The sequence below is a fragment of the Mastomys coucha genome, unplaced genomic scaffold, assembly GCF_008632895.1.
Source record: "Mastomys coucha isolate ucsf_1 unplaced genomic scaffold, UCSF_Mcou_1 pScaffold9, whole genome shotgun sequence".
Classification (NCBI taxonomy): Eukaryota; Metazoa; Chordata; class Mammalia; order Rodentia; family Muridae; genus Mastomys; species Mastomys coucha.
This window is the reverse complement of record NW_022196915.1, coordinates 7,059,780-7,074,216: the sequence shown is the minus strand read 5'-3', so window position 1 is coordinate 7,074,216 and position 14,437 is coordinate 7,059,780. Positions and strand designations below refer to the sequence as shown.

The window sequence follows — 14,437 nt, the reverse complement described above, 5'->3', positions numbered from 1 at the left end:
CTTTCCTGAAGGCTTTCTTGAAGCCCCTGAGAGACTACTCACAATCAGCACATGGCCCTACACCTGTCACATGCAAGCATGAAGTAGACTCAGTGGGTTTAAAAACAAGCAAATGTGAAACTGGGAAAGATTAATGGTAGAGAGACAGGAGAGGACTGAAGGAGTGTGAGAGGGTGGACTTGATACAACACCTTATGTACATGTATGAAATTCTCAAGCAATTAAAAAATTACAAGGCAGGCGTGTCTACACATGCCTCTAATCCCAGGACCCAGGAGACAGAGACATGGGAATCAGTGCCAGGTCAGGGCTAGCCTGGTTTACATTGCAAGTTCCAGGGAGCCAAAGCTACATAGTAAGATTCTTACCCAAACAAACAAGATAAAACAAAATGGAGGAAGAAAGAAAAGTCACAAAAAGATGAATAGTAAGTTTCTCAGAAAATACTTATCTTCAAAACTGAGCTTGGTGGCTCATGTCTCCAATCCTAGCACATGGGAGGGAGAGGCAGAGGGATGAGGAGTTCAAAGTCATGTGCATCTTCATAATAAGCTCCAGGCCAGCTTTGTCCCAGAGAACTAATGTGAATAACAACAATAACAAGACCACCCTCACAGGTGTCAGATATAAGCATACAAGCGCAGTAATGAAGGTAATTTAAAGCAAATGCTCTTAACACTAGCTGCTACCCTTGTCATCCACACACTTTTAAATGAAAGTGATCTGAGAGTGTGGTAGGGTAAGGATGACCAAGCTGCATTACATGTCTGTCTGAAAATGTCATCAAACCCATCACTATATATAGCTAACATGCTAATAAAACACTAAACACAACAAAATTCGAGGCCAGCTGTGGTAGCATACTTACAAGTCCTACTTTTAATATAATAATAAATTTGGGCTGAGAATGCCACCCAGTGTGGAGCACTTACATGACCTATGCAAGACTCAGGGATTGAACCTGCTAACAGAGAGGAAGAACATTTGAGAATGTGTTCCAGAAACTATGGGAACCTTCATTTCGGATGACCTTTTATGAGAAACATCCAAAGCGTTGAAAGTCTGTAATCCTAATATTATGATTATAACGATTGTGTGGCAGTATGAAAAAGCATGGAAGAGTGTGCTTTGTTTCTAAAGAGTAAAGTAGGTATGACGCTACTGTGAAAACGTGTAGACAACAGAAGGAAGGCTCTGGCAGGATCATGTGACTTTTGGTTGTTTGGCAAACTTTCTGTCTTGTTTTAGAAGTTAGATACTAATTAGTCAATTGTAAATAAATAAATTGATAGAAAATCCTCCAGACAATTAAAGGTCTCTGGATGGTAAAATGTTAAGTGCTGAGGTATAGCCTTTAGTCCCACCAAATACTTTCACACCTCTGTGTCTCCGAAGCCTACCTGTTCTATATAGTAGATTCCAGGCCTCCAGGGCTGCATAATGAGACCTTATCTCAAACAAAACAAAACAAAACAAAACCTGAGACTGCATCCAGCCTAGCACCTTACTGCTTGGAAGAAATTGGAGTCCACACATATAAACCAATGGCAAAACAGAATGAGAGGCCTGGGACCTCCCGAGTTCGTGAGTGCAGCATGCTGTGTTCTCAACGTCACTAGTAGGGGTGCTGTTTAGTGACTTAGTGTATAAGTACTGTTCTAACGCCTGGTATTGTGTTTTCAAGGGACTGATGGAAGGTTCTGTGCAGTACCAGGAGAGACTAGAAATGGCAAAGAACTATTTCCAGCTCTCTGTACACCGGCCAGAAAGGTGAGTTACAGCCAGGACCCAGCACAGAGTAAGGCTGGCTCGTGGCTGGGTAGTTGTTTTTAAATAATATATATTTTAAAACCTATTTATCGGGCTGGTGAAATGGCTCAGTGGTTAAGAGCATTGACTGCTCTTCCAGAGGTCCTGAATTCAATTCCTAGCAACCACATGGTGGCTCACAGCCATCTGTAATGAGATCTGACGCCCTCTTCTGGTGTGACTGAAGAGAACAACAGTGTACTCACATACATAAAATAAATAAATAAATCTTTATGATGAACAACTATCAGAATTATACATAGATATAATGTATGAATGAATGCAGATGTATGAATGCAGACATGAACATGCCATGGTATATGTGTGTGTAAGCGTGTGTGTGTATGTGTGTGTGTGTGTGTGTGTGTGTGTGTGTGTGTGTGTGTGTGTGTAGAAGTTAGAGGACAACTTTCAAAGTGTGACTCTTTGAAAGTTGTCCTCAGTGGTTTCTGGAGATCAGACTCGGGTCATCAGGCTTTCAGGGCATCTTGCCTGCCATAAGTAAGACTTTTGTTGTTGTTATGACAATAATTAGAGGGCCGGGCAGTGGTGGCACACGCCTTTAATCCCAGCACTTGGGAGGCAGAGGCAGGCAGATTTCTGAGTTCGAGGCCAGCCTGGTCTACAGAGTGAGTTCCAGGACAGCCAGGGCTATACAGAGAAACCCTGTCTCTAAAAAAAAAAAAAAAAAAAGATACTCTAGTACAAATGGAAAATGATGTGAGAAGGAAAAATATTTATACCAAAGTTAAACATTATTATTTTGATTTATTTCCTTCTAGAGATTAAAGATATTTTTATTCCTATACTGGTAATTTTACTTATTCATTTTTCTATGAGTACTTTTTTTTTCTTTTTCTAACCTGCTGTACATCTGAGAGTGGTTTGGAAGTCCTAATCCTCCTGTCTCTCCTTGCAGGCCCTGCAGTGACAACATACACTATCACATCCACCGTGTTTTTCCATTTATTATGACTTTTTTTTCTTGTCCAGTAATGCTTGTATGACATGGGGTAGGGATAATTTACTCGTGGGATTTCTCTTCAAAGTCTCCAGCTGTTAGTGAGTTTGCTTCATCTAAATGGTTGAGATGCTACCATCCGTGTGGATAGTGAGTCATGTCACCATCATAAGAAATGCTCATGTCTTCCGTTTTTTGATAGTTCACTTGCTATGAGCCCAGGCGAAGAGATCTTAACCGTGTTGCAGACACTGCCATTTGACATCGACAAGCTCAAGACAGAAGAAGCTGACCTTCCTCCCGAGGATGGTGAGCGAGGGCAGGAGCATATCGGGAAAGTCAGAACTGAGCCACCTTTCTGGGAGGGCCTCTCCTGTGACGCGGCATACCTGCTTTCTTTCTCAGGTGACCAGTGGTTGGACCTCTCACCAGAACAGCTAGACCAGCTACTGCAAGACACTGCTGGCAGAAAAGAATCCCAGCCTGGTCCCCAGAAGGAGGAGCAGCAGAAATATGATGTAGCGCAGGTCTCAGACAGCATGAAGGCCTTCCTCTCCAAAGTGTCAACCCACAAGGGGGCAGAGGTGCCCAGGTGAGCGCACTGCAGCAGAAAGTGTCAACCCACAAGAGGGCAGAGGTGCCCAGTTAGTTGTTCCAGAGGTTGAAGTCATTGTCAGCGGAAAGTATCATGTCCTCTTTGGCTTTCTTCCATCTTTGTTTTGATATTCATTATTCCTTAACTGAGGTGAGAGAGATTTCATGTAGCCTTTGTAATTACTGAAGTAAGGCAGAAAACTTAAAGGATCTAAAAGCCAGCACCAGAACCCTGCACTCACTCTAGCTTGTTTGTTAGTTACTTTGGTTTTTTTTTTTTTGTTGTTGTTGTTGTTTTTTGTTTTCTTTTAGATAGGTCTCTCTAACCCTGGCTGTCCTGGAACTCACTGTATAGACCAGGCTAGCCTTGAAATTACAACTATCAACATGCCTCTGCCTCAAGAGTACTGGTATTAAAGTTGTGAGCTCCAATGCCCAATTTCTCCTTTTTTTTTTTTTTTTTTTTTTGCGTTTCTGTTGATTTATTCTCCATGCCCAACTTGCTTAGACTCTAATTCAGAATCTGTAGATTCCATAGCATGTAGCTCTCAATAAACTCAAGCTTCTGATCTCCTACCATACAAGCAGATTGGAGTCTTTTTTTTTTTTTTTTTTTTTTTTTTTTTTTTGAGACAGGGTTTCTCTGTGTATCCCTGGCTGTCCTGGAACTCACTCTGTAGACCAGGCTGGCCTCGAACTCAGAAATCTGCCTGCCTCTGCCTCCCAAGTGCTGGGATTAAAGGCGTGCGCCACCACTGCCCAGCCAGATTGGAGTCTTGAAACTCAAAGAGCGGGATTTAAGGAACCCATCAGAGGTGGGACTAATCACAGAGCTTGTTTGTGGCAAGTAACTAGGGAAAAGGGCAGACAGGTTGTTACCTGCACAGCACACATCTCTCCTTTTCTTCTTGGTGGTAATGGGATGGACCCAGAGGCTGTGCACACCAGCAAGTGCATCCTGGTGAGCTCCTTCCCAGCCCAGTGAACCCTAGTCAGTGTGGGTATTCCTGAACTGTAAGAGAAGATACAAGTATATGTTCATTATTTGTTGTTAAGAAAGAAAGAATAGGGCCTGGAGAGATGGCTCAGTGGTTAAGAGCTCTGATTGCTCTTCCAGATGTCCTCAATTCAATTCCCGGTAACCACATGGTGGCTCACAACCATCTGTAATGGGATCTGATGCCCTCTTCTGCTGTGTCTGAAGACAGCGACAGTGTACACATATATCAAAAAAAAAAAAAAAAGAATAAGTGTTATATAAATGATCTCAGATAACTCATTTCTCTTACTGCGTATCTTGTAGGGAGTAAAGAACATATAGGCCACCAAATGCATATGCTTAAATGTATGTAAAAAAAAGTATCATTTTTACTTTTCTGTCACCAGATTTTTGTATTTCTATTGTCACTCAAGGTTAATAAGTACAAGGAATTTTCTTTATTTAAACTAAAATTTCCCTTGCTATTCTTTTCGTGGCTATTTCTGGTACTTTCTATAAGCATAGCACCATCTTCAAAAATACCTCAAAGAACCATGGTCAAGAGAGATTTCATGCTGGGTGGTGGTGGCACATGCCTTTAATGCCAGCACTTGGGAAGCAGAGGCAGGCAGATTTCTGAGTTTGAGGCCAGCCTGGTCTACAGAGTGAGTTCCAGGACAGCCAGGGCTATACAGAGAGAGAGAGAGAGAGAGAGAGAGAGAGAGAGAGAGAGAGAGAGAGAGAGAGAGAGAGAGAGAGAGAGAGAGAGAGAGAGAGAGAGAGAGATTTCATGCCCTTTCCCTTTTATCTTTCAGAGACCCTTCGGAAGCTCCAATCACTTTTGATGCAGATTCTTTTCTGAATTACTTTGATAAGATTTTGGGTGAGTTACAATGTGGTGTTTACTTTTGCTTTAGAACTGTGAAGAGCTATCACTGCTGCTGGCGGGCTGGGGCATTAGCTCATTTATGAGCCAAGACTCTACTCCCCTTGATGGGTTCAATTGTTTTAAACCATAAAGCACTGCCCTGCTGAGGCACTTTACAGAGGCAGCCTAATTAGTGCTTGACTCACTCACTGAGGGCATGCACCTTTTCTGTTTTGAAAGGCTTTGAGTGTGGCTTCCATATTACATCTTTGTTTTTTCTTCCAGACAATGCTTTAGAAATCAGTAAGAAAAACAAACAGCACATTGGGCTGGGGAGAAGGCTCAGGTAGTGACGTGCTTGCTGCATAGGAGCATAAGGACCTGAGTGCAGATTGCTGGCACTCTTGTAAAAGCCAAGCACAGATAGATAGGCCCCTAGTTCCAGGAATGTGTATATGTATATGCACACAAAACAAAAACACAGGGTGTGAATAGGCTGCACACTGGAGGGAAACAGTAAATGTTTGAAAATGGTCAGCTCCTCCTAGTAAGCAAGCAAAATAGAAGCATGATTTTTTTTTCTTACCATACTGAAAAAATTAACAATCAGTTATTTTTAAGGGTTGCAGAAATGAACATCATCCAAATCTGTAGGAAGAAGTATAAGTTGTCTTTTCACAGGACAGTTTGAGACTCTAGGAAGCCCATCATTTTTCACTTAGCAATTTCACTTCAGGGGTTCGCTCTATGAAAGATAAATGGTCACTGATGGTCACTGCGGTCCTTTTTTGTAGTACCAAAATTCTAATGACCACCAAGAGAGAAATGGGTAAATAAATCTCTGTATTATGAATTTGCACAGCCAAAATAAAGCATGAAGTCACCTGTGTATTCTGCAAGATGAAGGCCTACAAGACATAGTGTATAGAAAAGAAGACCATAGTTCTCTGTGAGCACATCTACGTTAAGAAAGAAAACCATGGGCCTGGCTTACTGGTCTTTCAAGGGACTGGAGTTTGGTTCTGAGAAATCAAGTCAGGCTGCTCACAACCTCCTGTAACTCCAGGTCTAGGGAATCTAGACCTTCTTTTGGCCCATGCAGTTTCCTGCACACATGGGTGTATGCATATACATGCACAAATGAAAATAAATCTTTTACTGAAAGAAAACTCTGTATTTGCTTATGCCTGTACACAGAGCTGTAGCTGTTCCATCTGATACCTGCACACCAGCCAAGTGTTCAGGGTCGTCTCGGAGAAGTCAGTGGGCTAGGAAATAGTGTCTCTGGGTAATTGAATGTTGACATCAACGTATATATATGTAATTTTCTAATTTTTAAAGATTCATTTTATGTATGAGTATTTTGCTTGTGTGTATTTATATGCACAGTGTGTGTGTGTGCCCGGTCCTGAGATGGCCAGAAGGGGTGTTGAATACCCTAGAACTGGAGTTCCAGACAAGGCGAAAGATATCTCTATGTGGAAAGATATCTCTATGTGGGTACTGGGAACCAGGACCAACCTCTCTGCAAGACGGCAAGTGCTGAGCCATCTCGTCAGCTCCCAGATTTTTATTTGTCCATTATTATTATTTTTTTTTTCTTTCGAGACAGGGTTTCTCTGTATAGCTCTGGCTGTCCTGGAACTCACTCTGTAGACCAGGCTGGCCTCAAACTCAGAAATCCACCTGCCTCTGCCTCCCAAGTGCTGGGATTAAAGGCGTGCGCCACCACCGCCCGGCTTCAGATTTTTATTTGTATTTTTTATGTTTTGTGTAGCAACCCAGGACCTCTACCTGCTACTTAATCAGGTTCTCTACCACTGAACTATACTCCCAGCCCACTGTTTAAATAAAAAAAGTAGTGTATTATTATTATTATTATCATTATTATTATTATTATTATTATTATTATTATTATTATTACTAGGTGTGCGTTTTACATGTGTGGGGGTGTATGTGTAACAACATGGTTATAAAGATAGAGGATAACTTTATGGAGTATTTTTCTCCTTCCACTTTGAGTCTCTAGGTTGTACTGTCCTTGGGAGTTGTCTCAACAGCCCAACTTTTCATATTTTTTAAGAAAAAAAACTTTTTTTAAAAAAGATTTATTTATTGTTATTATACGTAAGTACATTGAAGCTGTCTTTAGACTTATCAGATCTCATTACGGGTGGTTATGAGCCACTATGTGGTTGATGGGATTTGAACTTAGGACCTTCAGAAGAGTAGTCAGTGCTCTTACTCGCTGAGTCATCTCACCAGCCCCCAAAAAACTTTTAATTAATAAAATTCACATTGAAAAACTAAAGTTGAGGGGGCTGGAGAGATGGCTCAGCGGTTAAGAGCACTGACTGCTCTTCCGAAGGTGCTGAGTTTAAATCCCAGCAACCACATAGTGGCTTACAACCATCTGTAACAAGATCTGACGCCCTCTCCTGGAGTGTCTGAAGACAACTACAGTGTACTTACATATAATAAATAAATAAATCTTTAAAAAAAAAAAAAGAAAAACTAAAGTTGAATCTCTTGGCTCAGCCTGTTCTTCTCCATTCTATAAATGTTCCTGAATTACTGTTTTGGGAAAGTTTTGGTTTTTTTTTTTCTTGAGGCAGGGTTTTCCTATGTAGCCCTGGCTGTCCTGGGACTCACTCTGTAGACCAGGCTGGCCTTGAACTCAGAAATCTGCCTGCCTCTGCCTCCCAAGTACTGGGATTAAAGGGGTGCACCACCACTGCCCAGTTTGGGAAAGGATTTTTACAAAGTAGTTGGATTAAGTCATTTGTTCCTGTTGTAACATTTGAATCCTTTTGAGAGGTATAACCCTGCTCAGAAAAATTCACCAAGTGGTTCTTTCTGTGTCTCAATCAATATAGGGGCAAAGCCTCAGGAGTCAGATTCTGATGATTCGGATGAAGATGACTTCGAATGTGTAGACAGCGATGATGACTTGGGCTTTGAAGCTCAGGAGTCTGAGTCTCTGAAAGGAGCTCTTGGCAGTCTCAAGTCCTACATGGCCCAGATGGACCAGGAACTGGCACACACCAGCATGGGCAAAAGCTTCAGTACCCGGAAGCAATTGGTAAGTGCTTTTTAATCTTGCCGTCTCTAAGTTTGTGTAGGAAAGTGAGTCATATTTCATTTGAGTTTTCCTTTCCTTTTCCTTTTTGATTTGTGAAGTTTGAAATAAATGAGTGCTAATTTTATTAACTGACTGATTAGTGCTAAGAATTGACCCCAGGACCTCGGGTACATGCTAAGCACATAGTCCATCACTGAGCTATACTCCCAACCCCAAGAGTGCCAGTTTTCCCTTAACATTGATGTAATGAGAGATTAGAGAGGCCAGGTGCAATGACATGTGCCTGTAATTCACAGCTGCTGACGAGGCTGAGAAGGAGGATCGATTGAGCCCAAGTGTCTGAGGCCTACAGGTCCACATATTGAGTCTGTGAAAGAAGGCAGGTGCTGAGAGCATAGCCCAGTAGTAGAGCAGGTGTCTGACGTGCACAGAACCCTTGGTTGAGTCCTCACCACTGAACTTGGTGTTCTAAATACAAACATAATGACTGCTTCTTCCTCTGCCTTCCCCTTCTCTGTCCCGCCCTTCCTTTCCTTCACTGTAGTCAGTTGCCCAAATGGTTTTAAACTCATGGGCTCAAGTGATCCTTCTATCTCAGCTTCCTGAGTAGCTGGGACTACAGACATGGGCCTGGCTATAATTATATTCTTAAAGGGGAGAGGACAGTGGAGAGATGGCTCAGCCATTTGGAGCACTTGCTGCTCATGCAGAGGACCTGGATTCAACAGAGTAGCTCACAGCTCCAGTTCCAGGGGACCTGACACCCTCTTTTGATCTCATAGGAATGCCCTTGGTACATGTAGATCCATGCAAGCAAAGCATGCATACACATAAAATAAATGCATCTTACCCAAAAAACCCAGAATATTTAATTTCTTTAAAAATGTATCTATGGGTGTTTTGTGTGCATGTCTGTCTGTGCACCATGTGTGTGCTTGGTGCCCTTGGAGGCCAGAAGAGGGCATCAGGTTTTCTAGGACTGAGGTTACAAATGGAACTGAAATTACATCAGTTGTAAGCTGCTAAATGGATGCTGGGAATCAATCCTGGGCCCTCTGCATGTATATGAAGGTGCATATCACTGTGCATGTGCTAAGGTGAGAAACGCCACTGACTTTTAGACTCCTTAGAGCAGAGTAGCAGGTGTTTGCAGGACCTCTGGCTTGTTTCTTGGGTGTTGCAGCTGGAACTCTGTTCTTCACGGTGGCACAAAGATGCTCTTAGCTGTTGAGGCATCCCTCCAGCCCCTATAGTTATATTCTTTATGTAGATTTAAGTAAAGAATCATTATGTACTCAAATTAGCATGTGGTTATCACCACTACTGCCATTATAAATGGATCTTTTCTTCTTTTGTTTGTGTGGAGAGAGAGAGAGAGAGAGAGAGAGAGAGAGAGAGAGAGAGAGAGAGAGTCTGTGGTTTGTGTGGTATATGTTCTTGTGTGTGTGTGTGAAGAGGGGCTGGAGTGAGAACTCAGTGGGAAAGGGTGTTTGTTCTCAGGCCTGACAACCTGGGTTCAGTCCCTGGAATCCACATGGTAGAAGGAGAGAACCAACTCTGCCAAACTGACCTCTGACTTCTGAATAATCATGTATATAACAACTATACACATACAGACACACAGACAGACACACACAGAGAGACAGAAACAGAGACAAAGAGAGGAAATAAATAAACCTTTAAAATGTTTTAAAGAGGCCAAACATAGTGTCACACACCTTTAATCCCCGTACTCAGGAGGCCAAGGCAGGCAGATCTCTGTGAGTTTGAGGCCATCCTGGTCTACAGAGTGAGTTCTAGGGCAGCCAAGGATACACAGAGTGACCGTGTCTCAAGAAACCAAAAAATAAAGTAAAAATAAAGAATTAAAGACAGCTAAGAGGGGCTTAAGTGTCCAAATAACTTCAATTTTAATTGTCTCATATCCTCCCAGTTAAGTGCCAAATTTAGAACTCCTCTCCTGTTTACATATTCACCTCAGTGTTTTTGCCAACACTGTTTACCAGCAAGAGGCATTATGGGAATAGCCCAGACGCTGGAGTGTTGTGGATCAGAGTTTGAAATAGAGCTCAGCCATCTACTGTGCATTATCTAACTAGCCAGCAATCCTCATGTCACAGAATTAGTGTGAAATAACAGTTAAAGTCCATGAGAGCTCATGGTTAATATGAACTCTCTTTGCTTAACCATCTAAACCACATTAGAACTATAATTGCTTTCAACCTAATAAAGGTTATTTATTAGACTTAATTTTGAATAAATGTTGCCTAAGGACCTTGATATGATAAAGCCTTATTAAGCAAAATGGACAAAGAACCGAATGTTGAGAGGCAGACTGTTGTTCCATGGACCACAGTTTGAATGACAAAGGCAGAAAGTCTTTAGGTCAAGATGCAGTTTTCCAGATCTTTCCCAGCCTGTGAGGTTGGAGGCCCAGGTAACAGGCTGGCTGGCGCTCAGCAGCCAGGCGCCACTCTCAACACTGTGGCCAGGGAACAAGAAGGGGATCCAACTTTTTTCATTTGGAAGATTTAGATTTTTGTCTTTTATTAATATTAATGCAGGCTATTTTCAAAGGGACAGACATGTTTAATTTATAGAAATTCTTTTGCAATAGAAATGTGTCGCAGTCTTTAGAGCGAAGTTTCCTTTGTTTTGTTTTAAGATAGGATATTGGTCCACATTGTTCTTAAGCTCCTTGTATAGCTAAAGGTGACTGATCTGTGACTTCCACCTCCCAATACTGGGATTGCAGGCATGTGCCACCATGTCTGATGGAGCCAGGTTTTAATATATGTATTAAATTACATTATTAGAACTCATTTTAACTTTGTGTCACCAAGGATTGGAAATTTCATTTTTAATTTGGAATTCAAATATATATTGATACTAAGTTAATGCATTTTACTATAACCAACATGTAACCCAGAGGGTTACTATCATCATCTCATGTTCTCTCTCCCTCCCTCCCTCCCTCTTTCCTTCCTCCTTCTCTCTAGAGTAAGGACCTTCCATCCCAGACTGCAAATGACAATTCAGATGAGGAAGATTCTGGTGCAGGAGATTGTGCTGTTGAGGCAGTGGATGTAGACCTAAACCTGGTTTCAAATATACTGGAATCCTACAGCTCCCAAGCTGGCCTGGCAGGACCTGCTTCCAATCTGTTACACAGCATGGGTGTGCGGCTGCCGGACAATGCTGATCACGACCCCCAAGCCAGCCAGTGAAGGACTAGCCTGCACGTCAGCTGCCCTCCTCACTGAGTAAACAGGAGTCCAAGTGTGTTCATTCTAATTGACTCTTCGTAAGAGCGTCTTCCATGCAGGTTTCAGAGTCCCTGTGCTTCCTTTGCCCAAGTCCTGTGACCTGGACACAGGCACTCATGAGCTTGTTTGGTTTGTTTTAAATTTTCCCAAGACGGGGTCTCCCTTACATATGTTCCTCCTCGGGTCAGAATTCTAAGTTGGCAAAAATCCCATTTCATTCACTTTTTAATGAAATAGAAAGTATTAAAACTTAGTGTTCAGTCTGTGACATTCTGCATGTGCTCCTAATTCAGGGTAAGGAACTTATTATTCTTTAATTAACCAAGTAAAGACATTAGCATACAGACTGGGTCTGAGGAGGCATCTCACACCTAGGTCCTTGCTTGGCTCTGTCTCCTCCTTCATTCAGGCTGCCCTGCTTCCTGTCTCGTGTATATACATTTAAGTCTCAGTTCCACATGCAGGGAGAGGTGGTATTTCTTTCTTTGTCCTTGTTGCCCTCTCTTGGTCCTCTCCCCATTAATTCCCTTCTGGTTCCATGTCACTGGCTGGAGAGATGGCTCAGCGGTTAAGAGCACTGGCTGTTCTTCCAGAGCCCCCAGGTTCAATCCCCAGCACCCACAGTGGCAGCTCACAACTATTTGTAGCTCCAATTGGGAAGGATACATACAGGCAAAACACCAGTGCACATAAAAAAAAAAAAAAAAAAAAAAAAAAAAAAAATCCACCTAAAAAAGCCCTGCATGGTGGCAAAGGGTTGTAATCTCAACACTGGCTGGCTATCGCCATGGCTGGCTAGGCTACCCTAATCGGCAAGCTCCAGGCCAGTGAGATCCTGCCTCGGAAAACCATGTGGATGGCTCATGAGAATGATACCTCTGACCTCCACACATGAAGGCTGGTCGGCCTGCATGCACACATACACACCTACAGAAGCATAGATAAAATGTTTCTTTTTGTTAAGGAACACATAAGTATCTTAATTTAAAATGCTAAATATATCCTTATAGTTGGTTTTGAAATTTAGTTCCCACATTAGGATTCTGTCCCAGCTTGATTATGAGAAAAGGCCTTTTCCACAATGCATTGATGTATGTTAATTATATCTTCATTGAGAACTAAAAGTTGAGGAAAGGAGAAACAAAAAACTAAGGCATGAGTGAGCTACTTTTTTTTTTTTTTTTTTTTTTTTTTTTTTTTTTTTTTTTTTTTTTGGTTTTTCGAGCCAGGGTTTCTCTGTGTAGCCCTGACTGTCCTGGAATTCACTCTGTAGACCAGGCTGGCCTTGAACTCAGAAATCCGCCTGCCTCTGCCTCCAAGTGCTGGGATTAAAGGTGTGCACCACCACCACCCGGCGAGTGGGCTGCTTTTAAGACTAATTTAGACAGGGTTATTTTTTGTAGCCCTAGCTATCCTGAAACTAGCTCTTGTAGACCAGGCTGGCCTTGAACTCACAGAGATCACTTGCTTCTGCCTCCCAAGTGCTGGGATTAAAGGTATGTCACCCCCAGCAGCACCCTGCTAGGGAGTGGGCCACTTTTCTATTCCATTGCCAAGCTAACTGACCTTGAACCAGACTCCCTCTGGTGACAAGTACATTTGTTAGAAGGTTTTGCCTGGTTTTGCTCATTTGCATCCTGGCCCTGGCAGTTAGCCACTCTATCCTGAGCACTTCTATAATCTCTTGTTATGTGCGTGCTCATTTGTGCATGCACATGTGGGTGGACACACCACGCCCCATGCCAATTTACCTGCCATTTCCAGTATCCTAGCATATTTCCAGATTAACTTTGGTCTGTAGCCAGGCCCCTCTACCCAGCTTGTGCTGGGAAAGCCAAGTTCAGTGTGGCACTTGCTCCTATTAGCTTCCCCCATCTTTTAAATCTTTTTTTTTTTTAAAGCAGGTTTATCAAAAAGCAAACAAGCAGGAACCTGAGCACTCCCTCCCTCCCTCTTTCTACCGTGATTTCAGACTGGGATGCATGGCTCACAAACACACCCCCTTCGTAGCATGGACTGGCAGTGCACACAGACCCTGAACTGTCTTCTGCCTGCAGGATGTGAAGAAATCTCAAGTTCCCTTTCCCAAGTGCTTTTCTCGATCTGTTTCTCATCATGGTGACAGAAGGCAAGCTGCCAGATCAGACCTGGCACATACTGTCAGTCAAGAACTCCAGACAAATACATTTAGGTTTTCTCAGGAGTGACCTTTGGGGGTCTAGTATATAAGCTGAGGGCGGTTGGGTTTTTTGTCTTTTAGCCATCAATTGGTGCCGTCACCTGAAGTTAGGACTTGCCCCAGCCACTCTTCCCAACTGACCCTCTGATGGTTTCTTCTGCACATGTTCCCAGTGGTGCTTGCAGCCTGGAAATCTAAACTTAAATATTTTACCGTCAAACACAAAGGTCTTTTCCCATCCCCACCCCATTCTTGTTTTCTAAAATTTGGGTCATAGAGCAAAAGAGAAAGTGGTCTGAATCAAGGCGTGGAGATTTCTTTCCTCCAGAGAGACATCTCCCTTCCAGCGGCAAGATACAAATGACACAGGGATCTGGGATACAGGTCAGTCCCAGGCTGCCCAAATGCATGAGGTCCGAGTTCAGTCTCTAGCACCATGGGAAGGGAAGGGGGTGCAGGGTCATATTTGTGGGAAGGACTCCGACTGAGGAGCTCCAAGCGTGGTGCTTGCTTATCCTCACTAACCCCTCATTGAAGCAGCACTCTCTGCGTGTGCAGATTCCAGTACTATTTCATGTTTAGTCTTTTTCCCTGGGTCACAGACAGAGCAAGTGAAAGAGAAGGAAAGGCAATGTAGTCTTAAATCATCTCGCACCCTTCTGGGATTTAGCTACTTTCAAAGAACACCACCTCTGCTTG

The 14,437-nt window shown here is 42.8% G+C and overlaps 1 protein-coding gene across 2 annotated transcripts in view; it reads left to right on the top strand.

Moving 5' to 3' along the window:
- The window catches only part of Ecd (ecdysoneless cell cycle regulator), a 28,659-nt gene extending 16,832 nt beyond the window's left edge, over nt 1–11,827 (top strand). For both annotated transcript variants that reach the window (XM_031360862.1, XM_031360861.1), the window contains exons 9-14: nt 1,685–1,770; nt 2,973–3,079; nt 3,176–3,362; nt 5,159–5,226; nt 8,088–8,293; nt 11,293–11,827. In XM_031360862.1, coding sequence (XP_031216722.1) covers nt 1,685–1,770; nt 2,973–3,079; nt 3,176–3,362; nt 5,159–5,226; nt 8,088–8,293; nt 11,293–11,520 — 882 coding nt within the window. In that variant the 3' untranslated portion in view covers nt 11,521–11,827. The remainder of the gene's footprint in view (nt 1–1,684; nt 1,771–2,972; nt 3,080–3,175; nt 3,363–5,158; nt 5,227–8,087; nt 8,294–11,292) is intronic.
- Nucleotides 11,828–14,437: the final 2,610 nt, after the last annotated feature.